Source organism: Acanthochromis polyacanthus, chromosome 5 (assembly GCF_021347895.1).
Source record: "Acanthochromis polyacanthus isolate Apoly-LR-REF ecotype Palm Island chromosome 5, KAUST_Apoly_ChrSc, whole genome shotgun sequence".
Lineage (NCBI taxonomy): Eukaryota > Metazoa > Chordata > Actinopteri > Pomacentridae > Acanthochromis > Acanthochromis polyacanthus.
The window spans coordinates 12,285,253-12,305,147 of NC_067117.1; the positions used below are offsets into that span (position 1 = coordinate 12,285,253).

At 38.6% G+C, this 19,895-nt stretch overlaps 1 protein-coding gene across 1 annotated transcript; it reads right to left on the minus strand.

Moving 5' to 3' along the window:
- Positions 1 to 1,151: 1,151 nt before the first annotated feature.
- On the minus strand, positions 1,152 to 19,839 carry fkbp5 (FKBP prolyl isomerase 5). Its single transcript, XM_022189251.2, has 11 exons — positions 19,540 to 19,839; positions 14,239 to 14,371; positions 13,302 to 13,446; positions 12,128 to 12,270; positions 9,720 to 9,834; positions 9,460 to 9,616; positions 5,577 to 5,667; positions 5,341 to 5,424; positions 5,068 to 5,253; positions 4,713 to 4,952; positions 1,152 to 3,827 (listed from the first exon to the last, which is right to left on the minus strand). The coding sequence occupies exons 2-11, from the start codon at positions 14,341 to 14,343 to the stop codon at positions 3,726 to 3,728; spliced, it is 1,368 nt and encodes a 455-aa protein (XP_022044943.2). The 5' UTR covers positions 14,344 to 14,371; positions 19,540 to 19,839; the 3' UTR covers positions 1,152 to 3,725.
- Positions 19,840 to 19,895: the final 56 nt, after the last annotated feature.

Consider the following 19,895-nt stretch of genomic DNA (forward strand, 5'->3'; position numbering starts at 1 on the left):
ACACACCATACTGTGATGTTTTTGCAGTGAAGGTTCTACTATGGAACCAGTTTGACATGTTCAGGTGTTCTTTGTGTGAAAACTTTGAGATTTCAGGTATCAGAAGGTGGTTTTCAACTTTCTTTGTTAACTTTCTGCTTCAACTTTAAACTAAATTTACTTCACTAAGCCAGCCCTCTGGACTTCCAGTAAGCTGTGTTCCTATTGGCTGTCCAGGTGGCTGCTTGGTGTTATCAGGAACACCTGAGCAGCTCAGTGTCTTCCTGCTTTATGACTGCAGTCAAACATTTCGGCTGAATCCCAAACCGCCCCCTCCACACTCCCCCTCCACTACCGAGTGTCACTCCAAAAGAAGTCACACTTGCAGCTGTGGAGGGCACCTATTATTGAAGGGGGAGGGTATAAATACGATCATCAGGAATGGGACGCCCTGTCGCCTCACCGGAAAACGGAAGACGTCATCGGCATGGTAACACAAAACGCATGTGGAACTCAAATCAATATGTTTGTTTCCTCCTCCATTTCAATGTTGCACTTCCTGAAAAAGTTGTCCAGAGTGAGCAGACTTACTTAAAATTCAATCTTGTTTTGTTTTCAGATTGGCCACTGGCTCTTTGGTTTTGACCATGACGACTAATGAAAAAAATCCTGAGCTGTAGAAAAGCAGTCTTTCCTGTTTCAATTTGTAGAATTAGGGTCTATGGCATGTTTTGGAGCCAGCCCCTGTCGGATGCGGTGGTACTGCAAGTTTTTGACACTTCCAGGGGGCTTCATTTTTGGAGCCAGTTGCTACGTCCAACTTTATTCTACAGTCTATGAGCTAAACCTGAGTGTCGGTAAAAATCTGCAGCTCTAATTCACTTCGCGTATGATCTTCAAAGACATGCCTGATTGAAATATGTCTGAACTATGTCTCTAAAAGTATCTAATATATTCTACTTGGAACAAGACTTTAAGTTATAGAACACAGAAAAATAGAAATTCAAGTACTTTTATGTCAACTTATATATGAACTTGGCACACATAATTTTGATGAAAGCTAAAAACCTCTCCCCATTTCACCATTTTTATGAGAACAGCTCTTCCAATGCAAAAAAATCTTTAAAGATGTAATTAGACAGTAATATAGTGACCGGCAGATGACATTGCTCTTGAAATGCAACTCTTGGATTTATTTAATGCTTTTAAAGTGCAAAAAAATAAAAAATATATATAAAGAGGACATGAACAAAGGTACCATATGCAGTTTTTTTCTGAAAATATTTCTTTTGCATAAATGCCAGTTTAAAACATTGATCACATTTTTTTTGTTTTTTGCTTTACAGGGGAATAATCTTCTGGATACATGTAAACATTTTTTTATGACATAACATTTCAATTTGAATTCAATGTCACATTGGCCATACTGCAGTTTAACGCCCCGTTTCTTTGTCAAAGTAACTCCTGGAAATTTTTTTTCCAAGTCATCAAAATGGTCAATGTAGCAGTAGGAGACCTGTCAATATTTTACTTTTAGTTGTAGCTGACAGTGGGGTAAAATAGTCTGTATATTCTTAAATACAGTTCATAATGGCTAGAAAAAGTACTTCATGCTCATCTCCACTGTACAAAATGTTTGAGTGTTTAGAGCCAGCAGTATTTGAAAACATTTAGCAACAAGCTCTTTAAAAACCTTGTTAACATACAACAATATATATCGACACACTGTTGATTTTTTTACACAAAATATTTAAGACAGCTAAGGTTTTCATTCTGAACCAATGTTTATAAAACATCTCAAAATTATTGTCTTGATTTCATCCAGACAGTTTATGAAAAGATAACAGTGTCGGTTTAACAGTTACCAAAGTGCATCATTGTCCACTATACTAACATTCACACACTTAAAAATGAAATAAAAAAAAGAGTAGATTGAGTGTGAAATAAAGAAACACCTGTTTCAGGACTGAGGCAAAAGTAACCGCACAAATGTAAAGATATGTAGCTGATCACATTACCAAAACAGAAAAATTCATGACGTTTGTTAAAAGCTCAAAGAAAGCTGTGGTTCGGATTATTTTTAAAGCTAAATTGCAGTTTTTATGTCCCTCAGTCACTTGTACTCACTACATCTACCCTGTTAAATACAAAGGCAGAAATGCGGTGCATTCATTTTGTGGTCGGTGTCAATCCTAATTTTTTTTGATTTGTTGAAATAACGCTGCATGTATTTACCTGCTCAATGACGGTTTTATGTGCATCAGAGATTGTGCCATGCTCTTTATGCAATTAGCTGATAGATCGACGTGCAAGAAGTGCAACAGAAGAAGAAAGTTTGAGTCATCAGTCACTAAATTCTATTGAAGCTCAGGAGCGAAAACATTCACTTTTATAGATGTATAATTTCTCTGTTGTATTTTTTTTTTCATTTTATTAAAGTTTTTGCAGCTGCCATCAGTCCACAGAATTCACCTGTTATCACTCAACAGACAACTATCTTCTGTTGTTTACTTGCTTCATCAACTACAAAACAAGACTGGCTCCTTGTAAAATAAACTACGTTTACTCCCTCACATGGTTAATGGTTAAAATACAAGATTTCAGCATGCATGTATTCAGGAATAAATTATGTTAGTGCATGACCACTGTCTGACCCATATTAGGAAAACAATGCCTCATCTTTGCCCAAAACCAAGCACCAAATTTGAGTTGTGTTTTGTGGAAATAATAACTCCAAACCTTAGTTTGGATTTGGAGGAACAGGTAGTGATTTGGCTTTATAGGAAACAGGCAAATGCAGGAAATTAATCTCATAACAATTCAGTTGCGATAACCAAAAGCTCTAAATTGTGATCATTCCACAATTTCAGTGTTGTGATTTTATAGAATTTACAATCTGTACTTTGTGCTTTTTTCAGATTCTGCTCAATGCTTTGGGTCTGGTGAGAATTTATGGTTTGTGTCTGTCATTTATGACCACATTAAACATTTAGCTCAGGAGAATATTTTTTTTAAAGTCACTGATTTGCAGGTTTTAACAATATTCCAACTCGAAATGAACGCAGGCTTATGTAAGTGCCTATACTCTGATTCTTCATTGTCAATCGAATTCTAAGTTGTAGCCAAAACAGAAATGCAGGATTGATTGTATTTTTGTTTAACATACCACTGAGCTGACAGGACTTGTTACACCTTTTATCCAAAGTACATATTGCACATTTAAAAATTAGCAAAGTTTCAAGTCTGAATCCCAAACACCTTGTGGTGCATGCATGCAGCTGCCCCGAAAAAAGGCTGAATACCAAACACAAGTCAGAGGTCTGAAAACCAACGAGCGTGGTTTTGGAATCAGAAGCACACTGTGGAGGCACATGTCAACTCTACACAGTAGGCTAACGACAAAGAAAATGAGGTTTCTTTGCATTCTTGAAGTAATCAAACCATAGTTTTTCAAAATCAAAGACAGGGGGCTTGAAGTGCTCACCAATCTTAGCTCACTGATTCTGTAGCACTAAATCCACTGGGAGCTGCGTCCTGGCAGTTCGACAGTCCATGTGACAGGGGAAATGCTGTGTGGCTTGCAAACGTCCCTGCTTATGCTCTACTTTATATGCGGGAATGGTCACGCAGGATTTCGGGATAAAGAAGTTTGGATTAGAGGCTTTTATTTAACTTCATTCCTGCCTCTGCTCCCTGGACCTGGAAAGCAAAGGGAAGCTTTCTCCTCTCCCTTTCAGATGTCACTGTCACGGCAGGCAGTCCTGACTCCTCCGCCGCCGTTTAATACCCACTTCTCCGTTCATGCCGCTCCTCTCGCTCTCATCCCGCCTCCTCTTCGTCCTCCTCGTCTGTTCAGGAGACACAATGTTTCAGATGAAGTACAAATGACCACAGCAACAGGAAAACAGTATTTCTTGTGATAGTTCATAGCTAAAGACCGGCTGAAATACGATAAAAATCAATAAACCATAAATATCCTAGCAATTTATCTATTTTATAAAATGTGTCTCCAAAAATTAGGTAAACATAATTTAATCGAAATAAAGGAAGACTATTTTGACTTCAATTAAATTATTATTGTGTTGTTGCTTTAAATGCTCTTGACATTGTTTTGGACAGAAAAAGGATTTCTGCATCAATAGATGAGAAACTCAACCTAGACACTAGGTGTCAGTATAATCCTGTAGAAGTGCTGGGATGACACAGAAGCACAATTTAGTGCTGAACTGAACTGGAGGGATGGATCAGTAACTTAAACCATAATTCCCAAAATGGCCGATCATGAGTTCTCGAAAAGGTAAATGTATATATTCTGAAATGAGTTACAGAAGTCAGACATGCCTAAAAAGCCTCTTATGTATCTTCCAGAGCTGAAAAAAACAAAAGACCTGGTTCTGTTACAGTACATGCTGAAATAAAACGCCTCCATCTCTTAGTGGTTGTGAAGCGTAGTTGTCTTGTTTACTTGCCTCAGTACAAATAAATGCAATGGGTGGAATTTTTGTAGTGTTGTTATGTTTCAATTTTGCTTTTCCACTGCAAAATATCCTAAAACAACTGGTAGTTTATTAATACAACTCCAGGAAACATGGTGATTTCTCAAGGAAGAGACAAGAAATAGAAAAAGGAAAAGAAAAAGAAACAAAATGAGAAAGTATTGAAGAGCAAAGCACAAAAACAAGTCAGACTGACAACATGTTCTACATTTAGCCAAGGGTAGTGATTTTACAGACCTTGGCGTCCCGTTCTGCAAATTTCTGGAACATGTTGGCGTAGGTTTTCTTGTCCTGTTCATGATGTTCCTTAATCTTGCTCTGGCAGATGGAAATCTGAGCACGAGCTGCACGATTTGAGGAGTTGACTTGCAGCACTTGCTGAAAGTCTGCCATGGCCAGGCTAAACTCGTTGCGGAGGAGCCGGGCTTCCCCCCGACGATACAGAGCCTTCTCATTGCCCTTATCGAGCTCAATTACCTGACACCAACACACACAGCGTCGCAATATCAATTAGCAACAAAAAAACTACGCAGAACACTCAGCAGCTACACTGAGGGAGGACGTGGACCATCATCAGGGCCATGCAGCTCACCTTGTTGCAGTTGTCTATGACTTGCGAAAACTCTTTTATCCGCAGGAAACACAACGCCAAGTTAAGGTGAGCTGTCACGATGCAGTCTTGTATCCTCTTCTGTTGCTCCACTCCAGCACCACACTCCATCTCCAGCCAGGAAACGATGCGCTGGTACTGGATGATTGCCTGGTAGTACCGTCCTGCCTAATAAAGAAACATAAAAGCAACTTACAAAGATATAAACAAGAATAAAATTATGTATAAGACATAAGACCAGCATAGGAACTGTACCTTAAAATACTGATTCCCTTTATTCTTCACGTCACCAACCAAATCCAGCTTTTCACTCAAGTCCATTTCCCAGGATTCTTTAGCCTTTAGGGAATTCACAGAGAGTGAATTAATTTAGGCATTTATGTTTTAGATAAAGTATGTACATGACTATACTATGGAGTAGATAGAAAGAAATAAAAATCCAATGTGTTGTTTTATTCATTAAAGCATAGAAAGTAAAAACTAGTTCTCACCCTTTGAAAGTCTTTGAGGGTAACTTCATATACAACGTCTTTGTCTGGTCCAATTTTGTACTCTGGTTTACCTTCACTTCCAAAGCCATATCTGTAAACATAAAAAACATGACAGCACTAAAGAAACTGGAAAGAAACAAAAGAAAAAGAACAGTTATTTTGAAACATGACACTAAGAGTCATAATTCCATCTGTAACATAAATTAAAACCCGAGGAAAAAACTTCTATTCAAAACACTGTCTCAAAATGCAAACATGTAAAAGAAACCTGCTTTCATTTTGGGGGGAATTTTGGTACACTTGTGTTTAGACAAAGAATTTATATTATACATCCAAGGATTTAATATGAAACAGATCCAGAATGCACAGTGACCACGTCTATTTTGCAAGCAGAGAGGCGGATAATTCTTAACAGGAAAAGCTAAAATAAACTAAGTGGAATTGATTGAAGAGGATAGTGCCAAGTCATGGTATGATTACACACATACCGCAAGAAATATACAGCGCATTTCAGGAAATTTCGGAGTGTCTGAAAAACATTTTTGTTGCATGTGCAGAAACGGATGGAAAAGTTCCTCTCGAGAGATAAATATGGATTTTTCCTTATCTGAACTGTAGAAACACTTATGTCTTTTGTTTGTATCCCTTTAGGTTTGTTACTGTGTTATTAAGCGACTTGAACTTAGTGTGCTATGAATTCCAAGTACTTATCACCAGTACTTTGTTTTGTTTTTGCCTGAAGGGATGACGGGGAGGTGCTGGTGTGGGCACGGCTGTGAGAATGATATGATGTGGTTAAGGCAGTACACTGTGTACTATTTGTTTTTATAATTCCTCTGTATTCCTGTCTATTTGATTGATGTATGCGATACTTAAATTTAAGGAGTGATACACTGTGGTCTGGGCTTTACTGAGCATGTATTTTCTGTTCATATTTTCCACCTTTATTGTTTGCATGTAATTTACGCTTAAATGAAAAATTCTGATTTTAAAAAATGGGAAACAAAACCACAAACAAAACTACATGAACAGCGAGCTGAACTAAGTTACATATGAGCTCTTTGTATGAAAGGAGAATACTATGAGCAGCAATAATGATAAATTCCGAGCCTTATAGACTGTGAGCCTGACATTTTAGACGTGGAAACCACTGTACATGTACATTTTTGACCAGTGAAGTATATCACTTGGTCAGCATCAGTACCATTCATTAATACGGATATTACTTTCAGTGAGTGTTTTCCAGCCCTGAAAAGACATTAAAATGTCAGTAACTTCATGATTTCTGACTGCACAATGTGTGAAACATAAATGTTACTATGCCGAGCACTGCTCAAATACTGACCACGGCCTCCCTGAAGCCCCATTGAAACCCCAGTAGCCATCCCAGATCTGACAGGTTAAGTATAATCAATGAATCTCCCATGTGCAAGTTTCAATTAATGGGACTACGGTATCCCAGTGCAAGTGAAAGCAGCGTTAGCTGACCTGCAACCAGTGCTCCAGACTGCGGCTAAATGGTCGCATTTTGCGACCAAAATTTGAGCCAGTGCGAGTAAATCTTTCATCTATTGCGCATGTGCGAACAGTAATTTTTTTTAAAAATTATTATTGAATATTTATTGTGGCTTACAAACTTCTGCCCAATAGACAGTCATGCGCAAATGAACTGGTTTACCAACTGACAAAACTCGAAAAGAAGAAGAAAGGAGACGAAGAGCAGGGCGCGAATGAAAGTGAAGCTCCTGATGTTTCGCAATACCGTTTACGTTCAGCCTTATTTTAAATACAAATTCACCTTTTTGTCCTTCAGTCCTTTCTTCGGGAAACACCATAAGAGTTTTTTCCCATTCCAGCTAGCTGCTTCTAAGTTGCTAGACAGCAACAGTGTGGAACCGTTTTCTTTCATCTTTACGTCGATTTTCGGACTTTTCGGCAGCGTCTTCGTCATGTCAAGAAACCTCTTCTTAGAGAAACACTTCCTGTGCTGCTGGAATGGTCACAAAATCAAAGCCCGTAGCATTAAAAATACGCCTTCAAAATAAAAGCCTGAAGGGAACGGTTATTTTAAAACTAGCAAAACAAAGGCTTGCCAGAATTGATCAACTGATCAACAGACCTTTATAAGAGTAATTTACACGTGATTCGGTATAAATACATAACGTGCACATGCATAACATATGCCTGTACTCAGCACAAGGTCTTTTTTATTACAGATTTCATCCGTTGGAAATTATATGTCAGCTGAGCAGCTTTGGTGGAGTACTGCGCTCTCTAAGCGCTTTTCTTGTTATGTTTTGTCAAGTGCTGCACAATAAATTGTGAATTGAAAACATAGTTTCTGCATTTATTGTGCAAGTATTTATCAGTAATACAGTGGAAATGAGAGGAGATGTGAATATTTACTTTGGTCGATTTTGGTGTGCGCCCCTAAATTTTCTGCTTGCGCTCCTAAAATTTTAAGTTAGGGGCCACTGTAGGAAAAAAAAGTTAGTCTGGAGTCCTGCCTGCAACAGTGATGGAGAACAGCAGCCAGTTGGCTTTGTAACCCGTCCATAAACATACCAAAGAGAGCAAAAGATGCAGTTTGCATGTCTTCAGTTGACAGCAGTACCCGCACAGATCTCACCAAAATTATAGAACATTTTTAACGCATGTTCAGTTTCATCTCATTCTCTTTGCTCCTCAGTTTCACATCTAGAACAAATTGAAACTTTGCTACAACAAAGACAGTCACATCAAATTTTCATAATAATGAACGCAATCCGGATTTTGGCAAAACCTTACCAGGAGCTGAAATTTAGTTTGTAAGAATCTGTCCTCCACATTTATCACGCACATGCAACATCAAACAGCAACAGGACCCATATGAACAAGATAGTTGCACACATTCACCCATGTGACATGACAGCAGTAACTTCATGAAATATTAAATTATCCCCAACATGAAGGACAGGATCAGTCAGGATCTAGCCGTAAATGACGCAGTGTACTCTGTGTTCAGACGGTGAGTTGCCACACAAAGAGACACAGTTTCGAGGCTGCAGTTAAATCTTTTGTCACACAGTGGAATCCTGAGCTCCATCGCAGCTGGATAATATTTTACTGTAAAAGTCTGATCCATTGACGAAACTCACAACATTTTTCTGTTACAAGAGAGTTTTTGTATTAAGGGGATTTTTGTTTCACATCAGGATATTTTCAGCAGCGTGAATGGATCTGGCCTTTATAATTCATTAAAATAAACACCAAAATATGGCAAAAGGTAACCTCGTAACAACGAAAACAGATTTAATTGTGCCATAGGTTAATGTTGTTAATAAATTCTCATCACAAATGAACAAAATTTTCGGTACTGAAATATACTGTGGTTGTCTTGTCTATAAGTGGATTTTCTCCCTTCAACTACAGCAGCATCTTCTCCTGAGCTATTCTGAAAGGTGGCCTTCCCAATAACCAAAATGCTATTTATTCTTGTCTATGCACATCAGGCAATTAATAACAATAACTGTAAAATAACAAACTAAAGTGCATAGAATTCCTAAAATTCAGTTATGACTTCTGGATTCTGTGTAACAACCAAATTAACTGAATTTCTCTTCGGGGATGAATAAAGTGATTCTCATTCTGATTATTTTCACTGACCCCACATGGTCACCCATGTGAAAGTTTATTGGAAGCAGCACTGCAAGTCCCATAAAGTAAATAGTACCGGGGAACATAATCGCATTGTGGGTTTACAAGTGTAATGAATGAGCCGACGCAGCATGAAAATCCAGCCGACATAATTCACAAAGAAACCCCACAGAGAGGCTTCACTGTATGTACATTGAGGGAGCAAACAGCGACAAAGATCAGATTTTAAGCTTTGTTGGTAACTTACTTTGGTTTTAAGTAAAGTATGCAGCACTCTCCTCTCTGCATCTTGTCCAAGGCTCGGTCCACTCCCAGGGGAATGCTTTTATCCTCACCTTCACCAACAATAAAGCTGACATCCCTGCAGTCAAACAACCGGCCTCCACAGCTTCCCTGTAGGTGCACTGTGGGACACATGACACAGCTTAACCTCTGATGTTACCATTTAATGTACTTGTTATTTAGCACAATATCCGTAGTTATCTAAGAAACAAATAATGTTGTTACCATCAACAGTTGCTCCATCGTTGGGGTTAGTGTAACCGTCCCCTTTGACCTTTATTCTCCTTATGATGCCGCCGTCGTCCGTGAGCGCCTCCCCTTCAAACTTGAGCAGCTCCATCTGCGTTGTTGGAAAAATTGATTCCATCATTGTTCTTCACAAATAGTGATATAAGGCAGAATACAAAATTCCAGCTCTGCAGAGCTTTGTATATGGTGCCACAGTAGGTGTGGGTGGAGAAAACCAAATACATAACGAAAAATAAGTAGGAGTCATCACAGCAAACAAGAAAACAAACGAAGACATAATAATGAGTGTTGGAAATAAAAGCACACTGTGAACTCAGGCATACAGAGTGTGTGTATCCATTATACGTCTAATAGGATAAATACAATGGATCAGCCAGTTATTACCTGCAAATGCCTTTCTCATGCGAAATGACATTGACATCAATTTTATACTTTGTGACAGGAACATTTTTGCTCCTGTCACATATTTACTTGCTGAGGGCTCATTTTTCACTAAAATATAAAGTCCTGACCTCTGTGGAAGAAGCAAAACCACAGCTAGAAGAAGAAAGAAATCAAAAACCTCTCCAGTGCACATGTACTCGTGTGACATAACAGCGGTAAGTTCATTAAATATCAAATTATTCCCAACATGAAGGACAGAATCGGTCAGGATCTAGCCGTAAATGGCGCAGTGTACTCTGTGTTTCCCAGTATGACTCAGACATAAATCATACAAGAGGAAAAAAACACAAGTTTAATATCTTTATGTATTTATTGATTTTACAAAGGTTGAAAGAAAACTAAAATCAATTTGAACATTTTTACAAGTGCCCACAGGTGTTACCAATACTGGGAGAAAAGTGGTTCTACATACTATAAACATTTTACTACTAATATTTTTAATTAGTTTCCATGCTTGTCCTCTCTCTGTTCTGTGTAAGCGCCATCTGCAGTTCAGCCCCATTTAGTCGAAAAGTTCCTGAATTTTGTTATTCACAGGACTGGAAGTTCCAGAGTCAGACACAGTTGTGCCAAGAAGCAGAAAATTCTAATTTATTTTACAAATGGTTGGAGCAAATATTTCTGTTTTGGCAGATAACAAATGTAGAATAAAGAGATTTTAATGAAAATCACCGTTTTAGCTTAGATGTGGTTAAGTTCTCCCAACATAATTGAACATTGACTAAGTAGTCCAAGGATCATCAGAAAGTTACGAATCAAACAATGCTTTCTGTTTTTACAGATTCCAGCATTTTTTTTTTTTTGGAAAGACAACATGCCTTTTGGCCTTCCTCTTATTCCACTTCTTTAGTGCGTCAACGAATCCATAAATATTGTTGCAGCTCTTTGTTGAAGCTACATTTTATGAGCCAATGCTTTACTGGTGTCGCATCATTTTGGACACAACTTCCTCAATTTGGCCTTGGGTGTCTTTGGAAACTTTTGAATCTCCGTTAGCTTTTAAAATAACATTCTCTGGATTTAAACAAAAAATTGACTCAAGTTTGCAATGACTGTTCCTTCAGTTGTCTGTGGGATTTAGAGTAAGAGCAACAAGATTCAGTAGAGGTTTACTGCACCATATTTATATTATAAGGCATATAAACATTTAATACACAGCCAAAAACACATTAGGTTAAGTTCTGGCATTGTGTAGTACATTCACAAAAATTAAATTAAATTCAATGGTTTAAATTTTATGAGTGACAACAATTTAATTTAATGCTTTGAAGAACGTTTATATTATAACAAAGACTTTTCACTATAGTTGCACTCATAAGTTTAGACACCAGCCTCCACATATGGATGCTAGCTGGTGTATTTTTAATGGTTACAAAAATACATAAATTTATAACCTAATACAACCTTAATAGGTCTGTCTGTGCATAATATAATCACCAGTCACATGTGAAGGGAACACCTTGCTATAAAACACTTGTTAACATCTGACACAGTTATTCTGCCGCTGGCAATTACAAAGTTGAAACACTGATAAAAGGTGTAAAATGGGGGAAAAGTATTCACTTTTCTGAATAAATTATGTTCATAGAGGGGTGACTTGTAAAGCAGAGCTGCTGACTACATCTCTTTTGAATTTCCTAAGCTTTAAATTATAAATATCATTGATTAGATGTTTATAGAATAATCTATTTAATGAAACAGAATTCCAGAATAATCAGATCTGTATCCTCACTGAGGTCCAGGCTGACAGACTAAGAGTGGCAACTGGACTGCACTGGCTGTTTGAGTGAAGGGATTAAAATAGACAAACCAGTTAATTTTATAACCAGAGAGCTCTATCTGCAGAGACATGAGACATACTCCTCAATTATCAGAGTCCCTCGGTGGTATGCAGAATTAATGCACGGCACAAAAGGCAGCAGTGACGCAGGCACACCCACCTCGAACACTACTGAAGAACAGGGAGGAATTTTGTTGGGATTTCCAGCAGTTCCATAAGCATACTCCGGTTTACACAAGAAGGTGCACACCTCACCTCGCTGCATGGACAGCACGCCGATGTCCCAGGCCTTGAGGACTTGTCCTGCATGGGAGTGGATGAAACCAGTTTAAAATATGAAGAGATTTTGTTGCCTTTCTTAAAAATTGCCTCAAAGGTGATCTAACAAATAAACATATAATCATTTGAATTTAAAGGAACAGATCGCTATTTTGGTTAAGATATTTCAATCACGTTGTCACTAAAAATGGGGTGAAAAGTTTGATATTACTTTCAAATCTGTTTGTGAAGTATGAAGCTACTGCCAGAAGATGCTAGCGTACCTTAACATGAACCAAAAAACACGGAGCAACTAGCTATGCGCTATATTTGAGAAAAAAAAAACTGCACAACTAAGAAGCCATTACTGTCTCAGATGTGAGCAGCAGTCACATGACAGTAACTCAGGGGCTATCGGCTGAACTGCAGGCTGTTTCCATAGAGCTGAGAGGAGACAAGTATGAAAAAAAATCCTAAAATGGAAATATTTCGATATCAGTCAGTATTTTGTATTGGTAACACCTGTGGGCACTTGGAAAAATGCAGGACAAATTGATTGCTTTTTTTGTAGCATCATTAATCAGACAAGTTGTACTTTTCTTTTTTAGAATTTAAGGCACTATAACTATGTCATGCTGCACAGAAGATAACTTTGTGGTCGCTCTACTTCTCACCATGGTTGCTATCAAGGTGCAGGATTTCTATCATATTGCAGTGAAAAATGAGCCTGTAGTAAGTGAAAATGTGACGGGAGCAAAAATACACCCAAAAAGTCCAAGTGTGATGGGGTTAGCTTATATGGCTGATTATTCCTTGGTTTAATATAAAAATATAACATAAGTCTTTTAAGTGCTAATTGCTTAATTTTGAACAGAGTGATGCTACTTATTTTCAAGCTAAGCTAACCGACAGCTGGCTGAAGCTTCATATTTAATGAACTGAAATGAGAGTAGCATCTGTCTCATCAAACTTCCAGCAAGTATAAAAATATATTTTCTAAAATGTTAAACTATTCCTTTAATAAAGAGACAACACTGAAGCACCATCAGTTTTGACAGTAATGTAAAGTCACCTACCTTTGCCTACATTGAAGGAAAAAGGCTCTTTACGATCTCGACTGCAGTCAAATTTCTTCCCCGTAAGCAGCCTCCCAGTGTAGTGGACCGTTACTCTGTCCCCGATCATTGGCCGGTCTCCATCTAGTCCCTGACGTTTCACCACCTGCACACAAAGACACGTTTCCACTTCAACTAACCACTGGACAAAGGAAATTAAAGACAGAGCAGCTGTAAGACCCACAGAGGAGGATACACAAAAAAACACGACATGAGTCCTACTTTGTACAATAAAATTTGAAGCAACGATCTGACTTAAGTATATCCTCTGCAACTGAAGAATGAGATCATACCTGGAAAGCACTTCACAAGGCATTTACATTGCTAAAGAACAAACTGATCAATTGTAATTTTGTACAAACCCCTGATAGATCACATAGGATGGGTATTTTTAGCTCTGATCTTTGTTATCATTGCTAACCAGATAAAGGCACTTTTTATGATATGGTTTAAGGTTGCACTCAAGTAGAACATTATGCAATATCTGGGAAAGCTTCTTGGCAATACTGTTGGTTGCCATCCAGCAATCTACCTCTTTAATTGCATTGTTGAAGGAACCTGGTCCAAACACAACAATGTAAAGAGTAACAGCCGGATGCATGACGGCTAAAAGACTGATAGCAACAAGCTGGAATTACGCAGATCAGCTGAAAGAGGAAGTGTGAACTTCAAACATTCCTGGAGACGTGCAGCTGTGTCTAATCCTCATGAAGCTTAGAATGAGTAAGAACAACTGTGGAAGTTAATAAAGGACACTGTTCCTTAAACACCCACCTGCTCTAGAGACTTGAGACGTACTATCAAAGCAGCATAAACAGACACTATAATCCCTCTGTGATTTTTAATTCTCCACCTTCTATAAAATAGACAAATAAACGGTAGCAATGACAATAAATACCTTGATAACTCCTTGGTCTTTATTGGGTGTTACATCAGTGCCCTTTGCAGCAAGCACTGCTCTGGCTGACTGGCCATCCATAGACAAATCTTGATCAGTGGTCATTTCTGCATGTGGGCATCACACAGCAACACTGCAAAAGACATAAACACACAAGCCTACATGTTAGCAATCAGAGCACCGTTAACTATATGTCTGTGTGTCTCTTTATTTCACTCTGGGATTTTAAAACAAGAAAAGCGATGCATGACTCTGGAGCAGCACTGGAAAAATGACGATCTTGGATAAAAACTATCAATGAGATCTCCATAATCCACCCAGTAAATATGACTTTTTCCACCACATTACATAACTTGCAGCTATTTAAGGACACGTGTTCTAAATCTATGTCCAGCACTTGAAATATATTTCCAGTTTCAGTTTTACAGATAATTGCATAACTATAAACCTAAAGGCACACACATTGTATTTTGTAACACGTGCTGTACTCACAGAGGTACAGTATGTACAACACTGTTCCTTTATGGCCCTTTGTGCACTTTGACAGCCCATAAATGACATCTGGGTATGTTCACGGGCACCTAAATTAAATCTGCTGTACAGTCAAACCTCATTCAGAATAAGATGTCCCTACTGCTTATTTTCTAATAAGCATTTCAACACTATTCCAGATTTCTCTCTAAAAAAAGCCTCATATGCACAGAGAAAGCGTGGGCTCGACTACACTTGCACACACTGTACTGATAAAGCTGCAGCATCACAAATAGAGTCACGTTATCTCTCTTAGTGTTTAGGATGACACAGGTGAAAATGTTGATTTTGACCAAGGCACTGGGGTGATACACCGATAAAATATCTTATCTGGGTTTGGTCTCGTCTTCCATTGTTGTGATACAGCTCAAATGTAAACTCTCTGGGGTTTCTCAGCAGCTTTTCTTTTATGTATCTGACTGTTTTAGGCAAATAAAATATAAAGTGAAGGACCATCAAATCCAGATAACTCTCCTTTTTCTTGTGTTTTCTTACATTTTACTTCACGAAATACAGATATGATATATAAAGGAACTAGTTTTCTTACCAAAAATAAAAGCACATAAATCAGACTAAGTATTGTCATTCTCCCTTTTTTCCCCATTACAAAATCATTATGAACCACTGCGTAACACTATTGTTGAGATATACTTTATATTGTGTTAAGACATGCCATATTTTTGTACTTTAAGTTTTACTACTTTGTACAAACAAGTTCTGATACCCTGTCTTACACAAATGTAGACAGATATACTTTTAAATCTAGTACTGATATTAGAGCTGAGTTTTTAGAGATATATTTTTTAATTCAAAGGTAAAGTCAGGGATTCTAATCCAGTACGCTTTTTGCCAGATTCGGTGAATATCTCTACCAGCAGTGAGCACTGACAAAAAAAAAAAAATCCGGTGTCGGAGCACAGCCTTGAAAATGGGACTGATAAATCTCTCGGACCAATTTGCACAACACTATTCCAGAGTGTCCTGTGCACATTTGTGCTTATGCACAGGGCAGCGGGAAAAGGGAGGGGGATAGTAGACGAGGGGGAGACAGGGTGCAGTGGGGGAAAGGGGGATGATAAATCTGGAACATGCCATCTAAATATCGACAGTCTTTCTAGAATCACAGTGAAGAAAACAAATACAAATGAGTGCCAGTTTGTAAAATGAAGACAATCTTATTGATGAATAAATGAAGATGTTACAAATGTGGCCTTACTTTCCATACATGTCTGTAGTGTACCAAAAAGGTTTTAAAGTTTGATATTTATTTTTAGAAGCAGATGTAAAGTAATTCATAATTTCACAACAACTATATGTCATTTGATTATTTTCTTCTATAATAGTGCCATTACGATTGGTTTGGTGCGGCACCTAAATGATACTTTAAAAACAAAAGATCATATATTTCAATCTTAATACCAAGGACATATTTTACCTCAGATAGATACTTTTCCCCAGGAACTGAAATGCAATCAAACATAAAATGCTGTCTAAACACAAGCAGTGGTGAAAGTACTTTGCCCGAGTACAAGAAGTACTCAGATTTCAAATCATAAACCAGTGACAATACATAATAAACAAACAGAACATTTGACACTGAAGGAAATATTTCTGCACCAAAAATCTTTGATATCTGTCCTGACAGACTGACAGATAGATAGAAGTTAGCTGCCAGCATTTCACGCCTCCATGTGGCAAAAAGACTTTCGGCAGCAGCTTTGCCAGAGCAATAAAACTGTAATTACATGTTGGTGCTAAAGCTGCTAAATGTTGCTTCTCTCATCACAGCGGCAATTGTTGTCTACATGTTTCTGCACCAGCATACAAGACTAGCAGCACGCCCTGACACAATAATCTTGACATTGTCTGAAGACAATGAAAAAGCTACTTAGCTATGTTAAGGATGTTGGCAAACACAATCCAGTGATTATTATCACATGCAACAGCTGGATCGTTAACACTTGCTCACATCAGATCACAGCAGCTGCGCTCCGTGTTGAGATGTTACTAAGGTTAGCACTGTTGGCCAGAGCAGTGAATTGCAATAACTTTTACAATGAGACAGACCATGTCAGGCAGACCAACAAATGCTTTTTCGCTTGTCACAGACAATCGTGTGGAGCTCTCCCTGTAGGAACATTATTATATTTAGATGTATAACATTTTCAGCTAAAACCCTCTCTTCGTTTGCACAGGGTTATCTGGCCAAATTGGATACGAAATGTACTTTTTCTAAACATAATGAAGCTATTTTTTTAAGGGAGCATTTTCCGCTGTGGAGAGTTTTTGGTAAGGCAGAAATCACTGTGCAATTTTTGGACTCTGCATTTGGACAAGCAATTTGTGTTTTCACACTGACCAACAAGTGCAAACAAAGAAGACAGGACATTTTCTTTTCAAAATGAATATATTGCAAGTAAAACGTGGTTTGATTTTAAATAAATAAATGCTTGAATGCATGCTGGTTGTACCCTGGTGAAACCATATAGAAAAAGATTTAAATAAAGTCTGTGGGGTTTTTTTTGTTGTTATTTGTATCTTTTGTGTTTATAAGAGGAACTGTATAAATAAGGATGTGAGATCATCTCACTGATGTTTAATCACCATCACACCTTAATTCTCACCCAAGTTTAGGTCCAGAAGTGTAGATGACCTTTGCTATTCTGTTTTTCAGTTTAAAACACAACCTACGTGAAATCCTTTTGACTGTAGAGACCGGGGGAGTGATGTGGGGGACGGGGTGGGTTACACCGGACAGCACACAGCAGCAGCCACTTAACATTTCCACGGAGATGATCTGAGGCTAAACTTTGCTCAGGGACAGGCTGTTCTAACAGAAAGGAACAGTAGCTCCTCATTCCCTACATCAGTTCTTCTGGATTTTTCCATCCGCTGTCCCGTCTGACATCCTTTACATCCCAGATGCAAATAAAAACTCTGCTTTGCTGCAGGTCTCCAAGAGCATGTAAATACAAGCATTAAGCAGTAACATTTGTCCTCAGTCGTATCAACACGCAACAAATGAGATCTAAAGAAGTGTAAGCTGAGCCCACAAGGGTGAAACCAACAGATTTGTCTTTTTGACATCTGCACAGTTTATCGGGCTTCCTCACTTTGGTGCCACTTTCAGCAGATCAAGTGTTTGTATGTGGAACTCTTCAATGCTAGAGCAGCGTAAAATATCCATTTCTCAGCAGCAGCACCTTGTCCCGTGTCTTTTAAATTTCATGGATTTTATTTTAGATGCAACTCGTGCGTGTATGTGTGTGTGTGTGCATGTGTGTGTCTCTGAACACAATGTTCCTTCTATTCACAGTTTCCCGCTGGCAAAGCCTGATGGTGTTCACCAATCTGAGACCCCCTCACATACATTCCAGCTTCAGATTTAGGACAAAAAAAAGGTTGATTTTATTAAGTCAAATTCAGCCTACCTTTTTATTTGCATTAGGACGTGATTTAAATTTGGATAAATCAACTGGAGCATGAATGTGATGAATTGCATCATTATTCATTTCACATAAGTAAAAGTTACCTATTGAGTCAATTGTAGTGTTTATTTTGTTTGCTTATGAATCGTACTAGTAAACACTGAAAAAGGGGGATCAAGCTGCAAATATTTACAAATTGAGACGGCATGTAAACTACATGTACCTAAACTCGGACAGCCTGCGGAGGAATGCAGGAACAAGAACACAATGAAGCAAACAGCACATTCACAGACGCACACGGTATCTGTACATTCTGTCTCACATCCGTGCTCCACTGCTGATTCATATGTCAACATGTGAGTACACAGTGTGCATGGCAGACCTGTAAGCTGACATCCTGAAGCAGAGCTTTGTCTAACATGAGAGAGCGCTCTGTCGTTCTTTTCTTTTTTTAATTTCCACCTTACAGCCTCCATCACAGGCTGTTCCAATGATGTTGTGAAGTTAATGTGCATCATGTTTTTGGAAAAGCTGCAGAGGCTTTCAGTGCTACTTTTAACACGACATGAAACTACAAACCCTCAACTCTGGCTGCTTTGTTTTTTTCAGCTGTAAGGCAACACTGTGGTGGCTTTTCAATTATTTATCTTTCAGTGTTCTTGGACATATAAGTCATTTATCTTGGTTAACTCTCTCCCCGAGGCAGGGTGATTCATCTGTGGGACTCCTACCCGAGTCCATTTCAGGAGGGCCACATCTGCCCACCTTTAGACTAAATCTAAACACATGCACAGTGGCACCCATGCATTTTTGAACTTATCCAGAGGCCACCATCGTGCCCAGTAATGTGCAACTTGGTTCAGAAATGAGCAGGGTTGCAGAATGAACCCACAGTGTACTGTCACAGTTCGGAGAAAACAGTTACACAACCTGTCATTTATGAAGATACACCTAAGCCTACAGGGTTTCTGGATGTAAACTGTTGTCCTCATCCACCTCCACCGAGACAGCACAGCCAAGTGCCACATTCATTGCACTCTCTCACCTCCAAACACACACAGCCTTTAATCAGCCCTTATTTTCCAGAGCGCAGTAGAATACAGCTGTAACCTCAAATGCCCCCACACGTGTGGCCAATTCTGCATCCATCCCATGGCTCTGCATGCAGCCCCGCTCTTTTAATCTTTTATTCTAACCGGTGGATCACAGTGAATAACAAAATGATGTATAACAAGTGGAAGTCAAGCAAACGCGAGGAGAAAAGCGCAAGGAAACCATTATGGCTTAATTGACTCCTAAATTAGTCTTTTACGCACAGAAAAGACGGAATAAATTGACTTACATTTTCCTGTGTGGTGTTTTGCAAAAAAAAATTTTTAAATCTTCCAGGAATCGAAGCAGCTGATATGTCAATCGCTGTATTTTTTGTTGTTGTTTTTTCCTTCTCCTTTCCTCCTAATTCCCTCCTCGTCTCATATCCAGGGTACTAAATGTTCTGGGTGTAAGGTAGCGTATCTGTTCTGTCTCCTCTCTCGCCCCTCTTTGTGCCTTTGCTCTCCGGTGACGATGCCAGTGTAGTAGTAGTAGCCACATGGAGCTTAGACTTGAAAATGACACAGAGAGATAGAGGTAGAGACACACGAGAGAGAGAGAGAGAGAGAGAGAGAGAGAGAGAGAGAGAGAGAGAGAGAGAGAGAG

Coding starts and splice junctions, on each gene's coding strand:
- fkbp5 (XM_022189251.2), bottom strand. CDS start 14,343: ATGACCACTGATCAAGATTTGTCTATGGATGGCCAGTCAGCCAGAGCA. Junction 9,835..12,127: donor GTTCTTCAGTAGTGTTCGAG/GTGGGTGTGCCT, acceptor CCAACAACGCAG/ATGGAGCTGCTCAAGTTTGA. Junction 3,828..4,712: donor TTGCAGAACGGGACGCCAAG/GTCTGTAAAATC, acceptor TCTCCTGAACAG/ACGAGGAGGACGAAGAGGAG.